Source organism: Macaca nemestrina, chromosome 5, assembly GCF_043159975.1.
Source record: "Macaca nemestrina isolate mMacNem1 chromosome 5, mMacNem.hap1, whole genome shotgun sequence".
Taxonomy (NCBI): Eukaryota; Metazoa; Chordata; class Mammalia; order Primates; family Cercopithecidae; genus Macaca; species Macaca nemestrina.
This window is the reverse complement of record NC_092129.1, coordinates 159,363,467-159,380,926: the sequence shown is the minus strand read 5'-3', so window position 1 is coordinate 159,380,926 and position 17,460 is coordinate 159,363,467. Positions and strand designations below refer to the sequence as shown.

The 17,460-nt window shown below is 41.4% G+C and overlaps 1 protein-coding gene across 2 annotated transcripts; it reads right to left on the bottom strand.

The window, feature by feature from the left end:
* Positions 1 to 95: 95 nt before the first annotated feature.
* On the bottom strand, positions 96 to 16,431 carry C5H6orf62 (chromosome 5 C6orf62 homolog). 2 transcript variants are annotated; one of them, XM_011742682.2, is made up of 5 exons: positions 15,430 to 16,431; positions 11,700 to 11,876; positions 9,867 to 9,989; positions 4,001 to 4,135; positions 96 to 1,474 (listed from the first exon to the last, which is right to left on the bottom strand). In XM_011742682.2, exons 1-5 carry the CDS (start codon positions 15,469 to 15,471, stop codon positions 1,349 to 1,351), a joined length of 603 nt encoding a protein of 200 aa, XP_011740984.1. In that variant the 5' UTR covers positions 15,472 to 16,431; the 3' UTR covers positions 96 to 1,348. The 2 variants fall into 2 exon arrangements, with proteins under 2 accessions (XP_011740984.1, XP_011740982.1); XM_011742680.2 differs by lacking the exon at positions 15,430 to 16,431 and adding an exon at positions 14,085 to 14,903.
* Between the last annotated feature and the right edge of the window lie 1,029 nt (positions 16,432 to 17,460).

Here is a 17,460-nt window from a genome sequence, read left to right as displayed (position 1 = left end):
CTGAATTTGCTGTTTAGCCACAGACTGTGAAATGAAATAATTCCCTAAGGTGACCAGTAGCATCAGTGAAATGGAAAAAAAAAGTTAACACTTCAAACTTTCTGTATTCACCTGAATAGTCAGGGAACTTTCACCTATTTTATTTAGGTTTTCTTTTTTTGTTTTTTTGTTTTTCCAAATTCCAACCAGAAGCTAAATACAATTGGAAACTGGTAAGCACTAGTTTTACTCCAAAGGAGTAGGATCATTCAGATTTACTCCAATAAAAGTATGCAACCCTTAAGCAAAGCTCTTCTTCATTTAAAGGAAAAAAAAAAAAACACCTATACAGTAGTCTTTCCTTATGTTCATTGCACAAAATGAGTTCTGCTTTTAGAACTTTGATACTCAATGGTTAATTTTACAATTTAAGATTCCAACTTTATAACCTTTTTCTACTCCAAAACACCCTTTAGTTTTTCTTTAGGATGGTGTAGAAACCAGCATTTCTGCAACAATTCACTGGAATTTTTTTCTTTGTAATAAAAATCTCTTCTCCGTAAAACCAAAAAACAAAACAAAACAAAGTCCTCTACCTATCATAGTTTCTGCAGCTATGAATGTATTTCTCAGTTTTATAGCTGCTTTATAGCTACTTCAGACTCCAGATCTGCTTTAATGAGTATAACTGCATCCACACGCAGCAGAATACTCCTACAATAGCAACTTGGGGAAAGAGATCTGGAAAAAAAAAATACATGAGTACCAGGAAACAAACATGGCCCAGTAAAATATGAGGCAAGAATGCCTACAATGAGATGCGTTTTTCATTTAAGATTTCTTTCCCATGGTTGTATTTTCTTTTTTAAACAACCAGTTCTGGTCATTAGAATGAATCTGACAGTGCTCTGGAACGACTGTGATTATAGCAAAGCTATTGTTTTTAAAAATGTTATTTATACCTGTTACATTCACTTCTCACCCTCTAAATACTGATGACAGATGTAAAAGAGGCAAATACCAGCACAAATGGGAAGACCATAAAAATGAGTATCACCTTGTGCTTTCAGATACATTTAAGCATTTCAGTGTACAATAGTCCTTTCATTTCACATTTTTAGTAAGATACTGATGCAGTGCAGCAAATATGCAAAGCATCTTCTTTCACACAGTCTGTGCACGACATCTAATTTTTAAGTTCTGAGATAAAAATGATTTAAAAAAATCCAGGATGAACGAGTTTCAAAATGCATAGTGTTCTGTGCATGAGTCCATTTTCTTTAAACTCTGAAAGAATAAAGTGGTAAGAAAACAAGAAAAAAAATTGCTGCTGCATTCTCTGATCTTCTCCATTTTGCTGGTCAGTACTCTACTCTGGCATATAAGGACGGAGGTGATCCTCTATGGTGCCAACTGCCCAGTGGGTGAGCTGTTCCTGTGGCAGGTAGAGGCAGATGCTGCATAACTTGAAGATTGTAGCTTTGTTTTTTGGAGTCTGGAAGGGGAAACATTTTAATACTTTTTAAAAATAAAACTTTAGCATAACTATCACATGAAGTCAACTTCCCACAATTAAGCGTCTTAACATACAGAGTAAGGGACAAATTACAGTCCCTATCCATATTCTAGACAGACAAAATCTTGCCATATAAGATGCAAAAAAAATTTATGCAGAATTAAAAGATAAAAAGTTGGGGAAGTAAACCAGAGACTACTTGCTAGAAGAAATTAAAGCTAAAAGCATTTCATGAGTTTGAAGTCATTTTTACATAGAGGAAGACAAAGCAGATGTGGTAAGAATAGAAGCTAGTGAGAGGATGAAGGAATAGGTAAAAATTTAAGGCTGGGTGTGGTGGTGGTACTCTCAGCACTTTGGGAGGCTGAGTCAGGAGGATTGCTTGAGCCCAGGAGTTCAAGACCATTCTGGGCACCATGAGGAAAACCCACCTCTACAAAAAATACAAAAATTAGCTGGATGTGGTGGCACATGCCTGTAGTCCAGCCACTCGGGAAGCTGAGGTGGATCACCTGTACCCAGGAGGTCAAGGGTATGGTGAGCCATGATCATGCCAGTGTACTCCAGCCTGGTGACAAGAGTGAGACCCTGTCTCAAAAAATAAAAGAAAGATTTAAGCATATCCTGGGGTAAGGGACTAGAAGAAAGCCAAACTATTACCAGTTAAATCAAAAACCCTTATTTTTAAGAAGTAGTTACCATTTGAACATCCAACTTAACTACAAAGTTCATCTTTTGTTCACTATCTAGCACCTCTAAAAGGCAAAATAAAGACTGACTTTGAAGATGTCTAAAGTAGTCTACAAATGTAAATGAACCTATACATATGTACATATACTTTACTTGTATTAATTTTAAATGTAACAACCTTAGGTTAAATTTAACAACCTTAGGATTATCATTTGTTCAATTTCACAGAAGCAAAATGCTCACTCACAACAGTTACCTGTCCAAGATCACACAGCCAGCAAGTGGATGCATCTAAAAACTAAACTGCAATACTTGGATTGCTGCTTAAAAGGGAAGTGGTTATTTGTTGTTGGCAGTGGTTTTTTTTTTTTTTTTTTTGAGATGGGGTCTCGTGTTACTCAGGCAGGAGTGTGTTGGTGCCATCATGGCTCGCTGCAACTCTTAAAATCCTGGGCTCAAGCGATTCTCCCCACCTCAGCCTCCAGAGTAACTAGGACCACAGAGGCATGCCACAATGTCTGGCTAATTTCTTTGATTTTTTGTAGAGATGAGGTCTCACTCTGTTGCCCAGGCTGGTCTTGAACTCTTGGACTCAAGCAATCCTCCCCCATCAGCCTCCCAAAATGCTAGGATTACAAGAGACACTGTACCCAAATGGAAGTGCTTATTTGAAATAAATGTGGATCTTTTAAATAAATGTCACTCATCCTTTTAGATTTAAAAAGTCGGCTGGGCACAGTGGCTCAAGCCTGTAATCCCAGCACTTTGGGAGGCCAAGGCAGGCAGATCACAAGTTCAGGAGAACGAGACCATCCTGGCTAACACGGTAAAACCCCGTCTCTACTAAAAATACAAAAAAATAAAATAAAAATTAGCCAGGCGTGGTGGCATGCGCCCGTAGTCCCAGTTACTCGGGAGGCTGAGGCAGGAGAATGGTGTGAACCCGGGAGGTGGAGCTTGCAGTGAACTGAGATCCCACCACTGCACTCCAGCCTGGGCGACAGACTCCCTCTCAAAATAAACAAACAAAAAAGAGGGCCAGGTCAGTGCTTCTGGAAACACAATGTGTTTCAAATCACCTGAGGGTTCTGTTTAAAGTGCGGATTCTGATTCGTAGAGTCTGAGAGTCTATATTTTTAATAAGTTCTCAAGTGATGTTTATCCGTTGCCCACACATCTGGTAGAAATGCTTTAGGACAACGGTTCCCACTACTGTTCACTAGAATCGTGACTTTTAAAAGCTTCGAAGGAGGTGGGTTTTTTCCCTTTTGTTTTTTAAAAAAAAAAAAAAAAAAAAAAAAAAAAAGCTTGCCAGGTTGCTGTAAAGTGCAGCAAAATTTGGGAACCATTATTCTACGGTGAGGTCTAGGAAATACTGTTTTAAAAATTCATTTTTTTTGAGACAGGATCTCGTTCTGTCACTCAAGCTGGAGTGTAGTGGCAAGATCTCACTGTAGCCTCCTAAGCTCAAGCAGTCCTCCCCCTTCAGCCTCCCCAGCAGCTGGGACTACAGGCACATGCCACCATGCCTGGCTAGTTTTTATATTTTCTGTAGAGATGAAGTTTCGTCATGTTGCCCAGGCTGGTCTGGAATTCCTGAGCTCAAGCAATATACCCGCCTCGGCTTTCCAAAGTGCTGGGATTACAGGTGTGAGCCACCATGCCCAGCCTATTTTTTTTTTTTTTTTTTTTTTAAGTAACTTCAAAAATAATGCAGTGTTTGGGGGACAAAACAAGTAACTTGCATAAAAAACATTTACTAACCAATAAGCTTTTTGAATGAGCCTGTAAGTGGTTTTCAAAAAGCCTGCTTACCTGCAAGTGCTGTCTGTCAATGAAGAGAAACACTGACTGGTTAGGATTGTTGACAACGATTCCAGTCTTGTCCTTGCGGCTCAGTACATGCAGAAACTGTTTTTCATAGTCACCGTGATGAAACTCAAATTTGGCCTAAATACAAAATACATTTGTATTTAACTTCAAACAAGTTATACTACCTGAAACATCTGCATCTATATGCATATAGCTGTGCTGTCCAATAAAACAGCCAACAGTCAAACGTTATTTCTTCCTCTTTAAAAAACAAATTATGGCAAACCCACAGCTAGTATCACAGGCAAAAATTTAGATTAAAAGGTATTTACAATTCCATTCTTCAGTAACACCAGCCACATTTCAAATGCTCAATGGTCACATGACTACTGGCCACCATTAAGAACAATCTCTTGAGATACAGAACATTTCCTTAATTGTAGAGAATTCCATTGGACAGTACACTCCACGGCGACAGCTGATCGGGAAATTCTCTGAATCAAAATGACTAAATCCTAGTACTCCATGATCATAAAATTGTATTTTCAAACCTACTCAGTCCAAGACTCCCACCATAGTACTTTAAGCCTCAAGGACATCTCTTTTGATTAGGAGGCACATTGTTAATTGCTGTTTCTAAGAAAAAAATAAATAAATGTTTATTCTAACCCTAGCTGCACAACTCACTAGTTACGTGACCTTACGCAGATCCCTTAACTTACCTAAACTTCAGCTTCCTCATCTATAAAATAAAGCCATAACCCATTTCACAGGACAGGTAAGAGGATTAAATGAAATGTAAAGCCCACAACTGAAATATAGTTCTGCTCCTCACAGATAGGCTATGTTTTTATGTGATTTTTCCCCACAGCTAGCCTTGGGTTGTTTTCAAAAATTTTTGAAGTTATGAAAGACTGTTATCAATTAAGTCAGAACACGCCCTTCAATCTTTTAGCATGAGGAAGATCAACTCCATCCTCCCACAAAATATCTGTTAGGCATGGGGAGACACCAAATGCTAAGACATGACCAGGCTTGATGAAGAATTCAAGAAACCTAGACTTAACAACATGATATTTAGGCCGGGCGCGGTGGCTCAAGCCTGTAATTCCACCACTTTGGGAGGCCGAGACGGGCGGATCACGAGGTCAGGAGATCGAGACCATCCTGGCTAACACGGTGAAACCCCGTCTCTACTAAAAACTACAAAAATCTAGCCGGGCGAGGTGGCGGGCGCCTGTAGTCCCAGCTACTCGGGAGGCTGAGGCAGGAGAATGGCGTAAACCTGGGAGGCGGAGCTTGCAGTGAGCTGAGATCCGGGCACTGCACTCCGGCCTGGGCGACAAAGCGAGACTCCGCCTCAAAAAAAAAAAAAAAAAAAAAAAAAATGATATTTAGATAATACTGAGTTGTACAAATAATCGTTAAGTCCATTTGGTTCAAACAAATTTTACTGCCCTGTTACGTCTAAAACAGTAGGAAATAAGACCATGGAAAAACCAAGTTCCTGCTATGCAGGATTTTATACCTAGGAGCTTTTCTTATAAACCATAACATAAACTATGATATAGCATCACAATACACTACATGTAACATGACACCGAACTGTACTTCCATACAATTCAAATACTAAATTATTCGTATGATCATAACCATATCAAAAGCATGCTATTAGCTACTAAAAAATAGGAATAAGGTTACTTCAGCCTTAACGGGCTTATTACACTGCTGAAGAGGACAAGTACATCCAAATATAAAATCCAACTTGCTTCAATTGCTTTCCCAGAATAAGATGTGATTATTTGTAAAACTCCAATTCTTTCCCCCCTTTTTTTTTGAGACGGAGTTTCGCTCTTGTTGCCCAGGCTGGAGTGCAATGGCGCAACCTTGGCTCACTGCAACCTCCGCCTCCTGGGTTCAAGCGATTCTCCTGCCTCAGCCTCCCGAGTAGCTGGGATACAGGCATGCACCACCACACCCAGCTAATTTTGTATTCTTAGTAGAGACAGGACTTCTTCATGTTGGTCAGGATGGTCTAAAACTCCTGACCTCAGGTGATCCGCCCTACTCAGCCTCCCAAAGTGTTGGGATTACAGGAGTGAGCCACCGCGCCCGGCCCAAATTCGGTTCTTATCATCAAACTGCTATAGGAGAAAAAAATAAATAACAGTAAGTAACACAGGAACATTATGATTTTGGATTGCACCTTTAAAGATTAAGAGAATTTCCCCAGGACAAGTAGCAATGGTAAGTAATCTGATAAATGCTGACTGGGCATGGTGGCCCAAACCTATAATCCCAGCACTTTGGGAGGCCAAAACAGGAGGATCACTAGAGGCCAGGAGTTTGAGACCAGTCTGGGCAACACAGTGAGATCCTATCTCTACAAAAATAATTAGCTGGGCATGGTGGTGCACACCTGTGGTCCCAGCTACTCATGAGGTTGAGGTGGAAGGATCACTTGGGCCTAGGAGGTCAAGGCTGCAGTGAGCCATAACTGTGCCACTGCACTCCAGCCTGGATGACAGAGTGAGACCCCATTCTCACCATCTAAAAACAAAACAAAACAAAAAAGCCATGCCAGGAAACAGAACACAAAAACAAATGTGTTAAAAACTGAAATACTATTCAAGTAACAAAGCTGCAATATGGGAAGTAACCAAGGTGGGTGCAAGAACAGTAATCACACTGAAAGGAGGTTTGAGTGAGACTGAAAAAGGCCTTCCTTATGATTCTATAGCATTTCAATTCTATCATATTGAATATTCACTTATGTGAAAAGAAATGGTGTACACACACAAACACATACACAACTTCTCATAAGCAGCATGAAAGAAGTAATTCCCACAGAAGTAACGAAATATTCTAACAGTCAGGGGAGGAGCTAACCTCGGTAGTAGCATTAATAATGAAAAGAAGAGATATATTTCAGTAGTACCTCCTGGCACTTCATAGTACACTGAAGAACTCACTATTTAAAAACAATCCTTATTCTGGTTCCGATTATATCCTCACTGCCCAAATTTTCAGATTTTAAAGTGCTTCAAAAGGCCAGGCACCGTGACTCATATCTGTCATCTCAGCACTTTGGGAGGCTGAGGCAAGAGGATCACTTGAACCCAGGAGTTCAAGACCAGTCTGGGCAACAAAGCGACACCCCATCTCTGCAAAAAATTAATTAAATTTTTAAAAATAAGTAAAGTGCTTTAAGAGTCAAAAAAAAAAAAAAAAAAAAAAAAAAAAAGAGGCCTGTGAGTTAAAATTTACCATTCCTTTTCTCATTTTCTTTGAGAAAGAACTAAGTGAGTTGTATTTAAGGCCCCTCATACAGGATATTCATACATTTCAAATTACTTCAGAAAAGCAAATTAGTTCTTACAATATTAACCTACTTACTGCAGTTGAATTCTAAAGTTATTACCTACATCATACTGCTTACATTCAGTCCAGAATTTTAAGATTCTATAATTAACAGAGGTAACTTTTCACAGTACAGGGTGGTGAGTTAAAAGCATAGTCAGTCCAGGCTTTTATCCTATTTAACTGCCTTGGGCCTTATTTACCTAATTTCTGTCTCAGTTTCCTCCTATCTACCACCCAGTTATTTTAAGGACTGAGATTAAATATATATAAAGTAAGAGAAAGTCTAAGGCCGGGTGTGGTGGCTCATGCCTGTATTCCTACCACTTTGGGAGGCCAAGCCAGGCAGATCACTTGAGGTCAAGAGTACAAGACCAGCCTGGCCAACGTGGCAAAACCCTGTCTCAAAAAAAAAAAAAAAAAAAAAGTACAAATATTAGCTGCGCGCCTGTAATCCCAGCTACTCAGGAGGCTGAGGCACAAGAATGGCTCAAACCTGCGAGGCAGAAGTTGCAGTGAGCCAAGATCACGCCACCACACTCCAGCTTGGGCAACAGAGCAAAACCCTGTCTCAAAAAAAGGACAGGCAAAAAGGAAAAAGCTGGCTCACACCTGTAATCCCAGCATTTTGGGAGGCCGAGGCGGGCGAATCACGAGGTCAAGAGATCCAAACCATCCTGGCCAACATGGTGAACACCCGTCTCTACTAAATGTACAAAAATTAGCTGGGTGTGGTGGCGTGTCCCTGTAGACCCAGGGAGGTTGAGGCAGAAGAAATCACTTGAACCCAGGAGGCAGAGGTTGAAAGGAGGCGGAGGTTGCAGTGAGCCAAGATCACGCTACTGCACTCCAATCTGGCAACAGAGTGGGACTCCATCTCAAGAGAAAAAGAAAAAAAAAAAAAAAGCAGAAGCCTAGTACAGTCAACTCTCAATAAACATCAGCCATGACTTCAAAGAGTACTTGACACAAGACTAAAGTTAACTATTTCGAATAAGGTCCCAGTGGGAAAGGCGGGGTATCAGAAATTTGAAAACATACTGTAATACGCAGACCTACATTTTTCCAATGGAAAATCCTTAACTAAAAAACCGAATCTTAACACCACCTCCAGAAAGTAGTTAGAGTTATCAGCCCTGTTCTGAGAACTTTAAATATGCCTTTTCTATTCCTGTTTTCATGCCTTTTATATTCATTTTCTCCAGTATTCTTGTCAGATATCATCCATTAAATGACAGAAATACAGATGCTCCACAACTTGTGATGTTACATCCTGATAAACCCAGTGTAAGTTACACGTATTTTAAATCAAAAAGTGACTTTTTAACTTAAAAACAATTCCAATTTACAATGAGTTTACCTGGATGTAGTCCCATCATAAATCAAGGAGCACAATGAATTGATATGGCTTTCACATCATGGTAAAGTTGAAAAATCTTAAGTTGAACCATTGGAAGTCAGGGGAATCTGTATACAGTACTTTCACATGTATAACCAAAGGATTATCTTTAGAACTCAGCTGAATTAATTTTAACACATTAAAAATGATTATTATTAGAGCTTATGTGTAGCAACATTACCATGGGGGCGGGAGAGTATATCAACTTATACAGTCTGTGAAAAATATAAGCACCACAAAGATACTTCAGGGTAATAAGCAGAAGCAAAAGTTTTAAATTACAAATAATCCTCACAATTAGCTTAAAATAAAGCCTTCTAATATTTGATTTAGTATACTTAAAATGAGTCCTTAATGTCATCATTTTTCTTATAAAAGTATACTTAAGAAAATTGTGGCAATATATGCCATAAATTATAAAGGAAACATATATGTAAACACATATAATAAAAAAGGAAAGTTAGCTACACCTGACCTACAACCAAGCACAACTAACACTTTGGTGGACCTCCATCTTCTATGCATGCAAATATACTATAAATAAAACTAGGTTCAATATGAGTAAATGCCCTTAACACTAGAGGGGGGTTTCACTTGAGGAATGGCCGGTATACCATGACAAACAGTCAAAAGTCAGCAAGATTTTAAGGTTAAGAATGACTACTAAATTTACTTCTTTCCTCTATAATTTTATATACAAATCAACTTCTAGAAAATGATTTCTTCACACATTTCAGATCACACTCCTTTGGGAAGCAGCAGAGTTAAATATACTGTTTTAGAAGGATGTGTGGTGAAGGCTACAAGAGTTACAGATCTCAGAAGCTCATGTGTGGGCCCCTCTATAAGTCAATAAATGTCCACTTCAAAAGATTTTCTCTAGCCATAACTTCAAAGCCACACTGGGCAGGTGGGACCACCACAATGTCAAGAGATTCTATAATCCAAGTGCTTTCTTCTCTTGCATCACAATACTCTAAATAGGGGGGACTCGTGAAATAAAACTATCAGAAACCATATTCCCAAAGAATTTATCAAGTTAGACCCTATTATATTCTAGTAGTTTTCACATACTGAAATACTCATCACACTTATTTTAGACCAAAATACCTGAACAGGCCTAAAAGGCTCATCAGATTCCTTCCACCTAGAAAACAGGAGACAGACAATTTTTTCAATATCATTCCGAGGCCAAAGAATGAAATCCATCTCCTGAGTACAGCCAATTACATCCTATAAAATGAGGAGGAAAAAAAGAGTTTACTTTTAAAGAAACAGCTACATCAAGCAATGTCACAAATTATAGGGTTTCCCTACAAAAACATTTTATAAGTACAAAAGACCTACCATATATCATTTTATATCTTAGGAAGTAAACATAATAGTTTATAATCTGAATAGCTCATGATGTAATTTTTTATTTTTGGAGAGGGTCCCTCTCTGTGGCCCAGGCTGGAGTGCAATGGCGCAATCTCTGCTTACTGCAACTTCCGCCTACCAGGTTCAACTGATTCTCGTGACTTAGCCTCCCAAATGGCCGGGATTACAAGTGTGTGCCACCATGCCCAGCTAATATTTTTTGTATTTTTAACACAGATGGGTTTCACCACATCGGCCAGGCTGGTCTCGAACTCCTGACCTCAGGTGATCCACCCACTTCAGCCTCCCAAAGTGTTGGGATTACAGGCGTTAAGTCACTGCGCCCGGCCCTAATTTTTTTATCTTGCAGAGAGTCACATACACTCAGTCCAATGCTCCTAACACCAAGACCCAGATTAATCAGTGCATAGAGAAAACTCCAACAAAATCTCTGATATCTGTTGTGTTGTCAGACCCGGAAACTTTATTTCCACCTTTAAAAATCAGAATCTATTTAACAAAGATGTCTTAGAACTCCTAATATGAATCACTATCCTATTATAGTTAAAATACTATTTTTATGTTGATAGGAAACTACTTTTCTCCATTCCTGACTTCTGCTTCATTACTATAGCCAGCGTATTAATTTTTGAAGGTCCACAAATCTCTTCCAGACCAGTACGTGGTTATCACCAGCATTCTCCCCAAGTAACTGTGGGGATATCTTGGTTCAGGTATGCCCAGATTAACTTTTAATATGTTGCAGAAGTTTACAAAGCTGGAAACACCTCCTTATATTCATATTCCCCCCAAAAAAGGAAATACAATAAACGGAGATATAAGACATGTATCCACAATAGTAATACACACGATTATGAGCCTAATACAACAAAGTTTCCCATGTTTTACTCAAGGTCAAATTCTAAAAAACAAACCTACTTTAAAAATTTTAAAACTTTATGTATAACACTTAAATCATTAAAAATAGTTGGCTACTGGCTGGGTGCAGTGGCTCACACCTGTAATCTCAGCACTTTGGGAGGTCAAGGCAGGAGGATGACTTGAGGTCAGGAGTTCCAGACCAGCCTAGCCAACACGGCAAAACCCCGTCTCTACTAAAAATACAAAAAATTAGCCAAGCATGGTGGCACACAACTGTAGTCCCTACTCCCAGCCACTCAGGAGGCTAAGGCAGAGGCATCATTTGAATACGCGGGGGCAGAGGCTGCCGTGAGCCAAGATCACGCCACTGCACTCCAGCCTCAGCAAAAGAGCAAAACTTTGTCTCAAAAAAAAAAAAAAAAAAGTCCGCGATCATCAACACCTAACACGGATTAAAGAAATTCCTTTCTATACTTTATCCACATAAGAATGGTCTGGGGTAAAAAAAATGTCTTTTTCTAATCCTATAAACATAGTGCTTTAAAGTCACGATCCCAGTTATCAACATGGCACAAAGACAAATTTACCCTTAGAGACTGGTCACTAACATAACTACCCACTTTAAGGGGGGATTGGGGAAGTGGGAAACGCAAGGTTAATCCACAGAAACTTTATCAAGTCAAGACTTAAGGCAGAACTTACCCTTCTCATAGACTGATATCGAGGAGCATGGAGCTGTACCACATCCTTCTGTAAAAGCTCTAGGGAACTTTCCAAGGAATAGCTGGAATCTCGCACACCTTTCAGGATATTTTCTTCGTAATTATTTGTCATGACTGGTATAACCTCAGACACTTCAAAAAGTGCTGACTTTTTCTTCTATAAGAAAAGAAAATGGTGTATTAACCCACAGGGAGCACAGCCTTTTAACACTCAGTTCATATTACAATGTCATGTAACATTAACTCCACAAAATTCTTAACTGTCTGAAATAACTTACATACTGAAAACACATGTTCAGATAGGTAATTTGTTCTGTTCCTCTCCTACCCTCCCCCTCCAACCATACATGTACAAGCTATCATTTGAATGTTTAACGCTTGAGTTTTATAGCATAATGGTATCCACAGCATTATTCTGGACACTATTTCTTAAAATTAAAAATCTCACCAGTTTTAAAACAACGCTATTCAGACAAATGAATTGCTTCATTCCTATGGGTGGGTTTTTTTTTTTTTTTTTGAGATGGAGTCTCGCTGTGTTGCCCAGGCTAGAGTGCAGTGGCACGATCTTGGCTCACTGCAACCTCTGCCTCCTGGGTTCGAGGGACTCTCCTGCCTCAGCCTCCCGAGTAGCTGGGATTACAGGCCTGCGGCACCACATCTGGCAAATTTTTGTATTTTCAGTAGAGATGGGGTTTCACCATGTTGGTCAAACTGGCCTTGGACTCCTGACCTCAAGTGATCCGCCTGCCTCAGCCTCCCAAAGTGCTGGGATTACAGGCGTGAGCCACCGCACCCAGCCAAAACCATCAATATTTGAAAGACTAAAAAAAAGCACACCAAGTTATCTTTTAACACTAGTCGAGACTAAGTTCGCATCACAAAACTACTTTTTGAAATTCTATACTATTAAGTATATATCATGAATTATTCAGGGCAACTGCATGGACACTGTCCATTCACAGAATAAAACCAGATTATCATTGGTGTTAAAGAATTAGATGGTGCAATCTGGGGCAATGTATAGATTAAATACAAAGATCTGGTCTCATCACTTATTATCTTGGATTAATGAAGATCCAAGATATGCTCCAATCATTCCAAGATATGCTCTTGGAAAAGCATACATTATATCATCTTCAACTAAAATCCAATCTCATCAATTCTGAGTCAGCTTGTCAACAAAACAAAAGTGGAGATATAAGTCCTTGATACCACCCAATCTTGGGACAGTCACTTCAAAAATTACTTTGAAATCACTTCACAACACTATACTTCAGCAGCTAAGAATGTTCTTAAATACAAATAACCTTTTAGGAGTTAAGAGTTGGGGCTATGCATGGCAGCTCCTGCCTGTAATCCCAGCACTTTAGAACACCACAACAGGAGGATCACTTTAGCCCAGGAGTTCAAGACTAGCCTGGGCAACACAGTGAGGCCTGTCTCAGCAACAAAAATAAGTAAATAAGAGTTAAACAGTAGGGGAAAACCTGGGAAACTTCCAGATACTAAATAGATACCACACTAAGACTGTATTTCTGATATGAAATTAGCTAACAATTTAAGCACCAAAATTCAAGCAGCACTTCCTTATATTCATAACCTCATCTCCGGTGAAATAAGCCTTGTTGATAATTTAAGAAAATGTTCACTTTAAGTTGCAAAAATTACTGCTTTTATCATCCCATCCTTGACTACTCACAACTCACTGTTTGCTATTTAACTGTGGAACTAATTCGGATTAAGACCTCTACCGCCCCTAAAAATGAAACTTCTTCTAGGTCATTTTGAATTTTTAAAAACTGTACTTCTATACGAGGCAAAATGAACTCTAAGTAAAAAAGAAAATCACACTTCTAAACACAAATTAACCATTTCAGTATTTAATTGCTCCTAAAAGTTAAGGTGCACTCTACTTCATTAAATGTATGAGAAAAAGTTACCTACATTACGGAGTTTAAGAAACAGACTAACTTTAGCATATAAACAGTCTAATTACGATTTAACATTTCAAGCATCTTATTTATACTCTACATTAGATAATCTTTAAATTCCGTCCTAAGGTTCCCTATGTTAACTCCACATAAAATTTTATAATGTTGCCCACCCCATGTCAACTCAGTGTATACTACTATTAAGCTTCACACTCAAATTTATTTCCAAACCAAGAAACGCTCAAGGATCTTTTCGTATGCTGCAACTGCTCAATTCACAAAATCACCCCTAAGGGTGAAAAACAGAGCATACAAAGCAGACTTTTTTCAACCACTCTTTAACCTAATATTCATAATAATTTAAGAGTAACAAATAATACACACTTACAAAAATCACTTGTGCTAATTCACCATTAAGAACTTTAAATTACCTTCTCCTTGAATACAAACGCAATATACATCTTGAAGTCAAACTGGTCAGCTAGAGATTCTTTTTTCTTTCTAAGCTGAGCACGTAGTCTGTTCAGAGCTTGTTTCTTCCGGGAGTTTGGGTCCCCCATTTTGAAATACAGGTGGTACTAAAGCCTTTGGAAATTGTCACTAAACTATGGGCACTTTTTCTTAAGACTCAAGTACAACAGAAACAAGTCATTTTTTTTCCTGCTAATATGATTGAATAGCGAAAATCACGACTGTAACCCAAAAACTGCACCTTCTGGCAATATTAGCAGACTGTCATATTACAGGGTCAAGAAACAAAAGCTGCTGTCCAGTCATGTTTGGACAATAACGTTTGGGGTCAGACGGGAAAAAGGGAGGGAAGAAAGGAAAGAAAGAGGAGAAAATACTTCAACTAACTTTCTGGAAAACACATTTGGCTTAACTGCCAAAATAAAGGCTTTGAGGAGAAATGAAAAGCCTATAATCAGGATTTAGGTGTGCAATAAAACACAGCTGACACCAGACCAATCCCTAAAATCCATCCGGATTTTCCCCTCTTTTTAGAAAAGGGATTAAGAAAAGAAACAGGGAGGGGGGGAAGTGTGATCCTTGCTTTCCAAAAAAAACAAAAAACAAAAAGAAAACTCACCAAAACCAAAACAAAAACCAAAACAAAACACCAAAAACAGGGTAGGTGAATGAAACTGAAATATCCAATTAGATTTTACCCAGCCAGCTCCATGGCTGTAGTACCTAATTCTTAGTTATTTCAGATTTCACTATTGCTATGTATTGTCAGTGCTTGTTATTGATTACACTTGGTGGTGAGCGTAGAGAAAAGTGCAAAATCAGTAGAGAAGGAAAGGGAGAGGTACAGGGTTTCCCTGCAATCAACTACAGTGTATACCGGGGGCGGGCAGCTGTTGCCCAAAGGAGCCATGAGAAAAAACAGCGGAGTCATTACCAACTTCCCCATCACCCACATTTTCACCCTCTGGCGGCTGCTAACGCTGCTGCCAAGGAGAATCATGATGGCAAAAGGAAAAGGGGTATATAATACGGTATTAATTACTCCGGCTCTGTGGTTAGACCTGATTAATGCCCGGGTTCCCAACACCCCCAGCCTGCAACTAGTCCTACATTCCCCAAGGGAGACTTCCCTGTGGATTTGCCCCCGTTCAAGATGATGGGGAGTGCGATTTATCTTCTTGTGAGCATTGCCGAGGCAAAGGTGGCGGGTTCTTCTCCCAAATCCCAGGCGGTGCCCGGAGACCACCTGCCTTCCACCCCTCCAGGTCCCACCCCCACCCCTTGCCTTCAGCGGCAGCGACTCACTCGCACCACGGGAGACACAGGATCACTCAGGTTTTCACTCATTTCATCGTGGAAACAATTCCCGCCCGGGTGGAGTAGGCGGGAGAGGGTAAATGGGAAGGTTCAGTGGGGAAAAAAAGAAAATAATTGTGTTAATATTACTTCTAAAGTAAGCCCACCCACCCTCCCCCCCAAAAATTAAGTTCCCGGATTAGCTCTCTCTCGTTGAACAGACCATGTTTCCAGAGTTTGGATTGTTTAGGGTGGGGTCGTTAGTTTGTTTCCCGAGGGGCAGGGGGTGGAACTGAGGCAGTTAGGGCAGGGTGGGTGACAGGGAAATCCCCTCCCTGTCCCCGCGAAGCCCGGGACTCACGGACCGACTCTCGGGCGGGGTTTGGGCCCTCTAGCCGCAGCCTGCGGGCGGAGCGGTGGCGGCGGCGGAAGAGGCGGCGGCGGCGGCGGGGGCGCTGCTCGTAGCACGGGCAGGAGCCATGTCAAGAGAAAACCACCAGCCAACTGAGCCCCTCCATCCCCGCTGCAGTGCGCACTGTGACTGGACCGCCCGCGCTGCTGCCGCCGCTCAGCCCCCACCTGGGACCCATAGTCTGGCTCGGCGCCCTGGGCGGCGACGGAGGGGAAGGACGCGGAGACAGCGGCAACAGGGAGAGAAAAAGAAAAAGAGGAAAAACGAGAAGAAAGATGGGGAGTTGGATCGGTACTGGCGGAGGAGGGGGAAGGGAAAGGAAGCCCTGCGCTAAGGGTCAGCGAAGTAACCCCCCAAAATAAAGTTATTTCAGTTCAAGCATCTGCTCTTGAGTCTTTCTTCCCCCTACAGTCGGATTCCGGCTCTCAGAAAAAGTCGAGGAGACCCGGAGGGGGGAAAAGCCGAAGCTGTTGGTGAGCCTCCGCGGCGGTATTGCCTCGTTCCCCCCCCCACCGGTGGCTGCAGAAGCGGCGACGGCCTCGGGCGCCTCCCGGGTCCGGGGCAGAGTCGCGTTTGAGAAAGAACCGAGAACAAACAACTTAAAATGGCAGCGAGGCCGCTGCGTCACCCGCCTCTCACCGGCACCGCCCCGGTGTGACTGCGACTGCGCGTCCTCTGGGACCCCACCATTTGCACAGAATCAAAGGGGGAGAAAGGATTGGAGGTGGGAAACTTTGCAAGGTTATCGAAAAACAGGAAAACAGATCAAGAGGACAGAATAGCAGTAGGTCTTTTAAAAGTTGAGTCTTTGAATTTAACCTTTCCATTTCAGTAATCTCGCCTCAAAAGGGAGTTTGAGTGTTGAGACGCCTCTCTCCTCCAGTATGGAGTGTCCAAGGGGCGTGGAAAGGGTCTCCCCGCCACTCCTCCGCCCCCCTTCTTCAGGAAGTCCCGGTCTCCTGAGTTGGCTCTTCGCCCCGCCCCGATGACATCATAAAAGCACGCCCTCTACCAGCCTCAACAAAACACCCGGATGGAGTCGCACTTCCCGAGTCTCGTCAGCCTCTCAGAGTCAGGCTGGGCGCGGGACAGAGCCGAACCAGCGACCTGGGCGGGCCAAAACTGGGGAAGTGGGCGGAGAGTGGGCGAGCGTAGGGGCGGAGCAAAGAAGGAAAAGGAGAGTGTGTGTTGGAAGATTGGAAGATTCTTATTTCGATTCTTATAATTGTTAGTTCTTCTTGCGGTCGCTCCCGCGGTATCCTGCGGCAGCAAACCCAGAACTCATTTCGACACCTGTAATTTAAACGGCGTGCTGGAGCAGATGTCTCATATTAGTGCCACTTGCCTCTGTCCCCACCCCGCCACGTGCGCAGGCAGGGAGGGCGGTCCTCAAGCTTCGAACAAGGTCAAAGACCTTGTACAGACGTTGCTGCTGTGGCTTAGGAGAGGAGCAGTCCAGTCCGACTCGTGGATTTTTACCCACTGCTGTCAGAACACACTTTCTGTTAGGATCCCCCAGGACCTCAGACTTACAGCCTGCCCCTTAGGTGGTTCACTGTCTTCAACGAAACGTTTGCTGCCGAATCGCACGTCCTTGGCCCAAAGAGTCCATTTTTCAAAGCTCCAAT

Excerpts from the sequence above, each read along its gene's own strand:
- C5H6orf62 (XM_011742680.2), bottom strand. The coding sequence starts at position 14,213 with ATGGGGGACCCAAACTCCCGGAAGAAACAAGCTCTGAACAGACTACGT. Across the intron at positions 11,877-14,084 it reads CGTTTGTATTCAAGGAGAAG|AAGAAAAAGTCAGCACTTTT; the intron begins GTAATTTAAAGT and ends CTTTTCTTATAG. Across the intron at positions 1,475-4,000 it reads TTGACAGACAGCACTTGCAG|ACTCCAAAAAACAAAGCTAC; the intron begins GTAAGCAGGCTT and ends TTCCCCTTCCAG.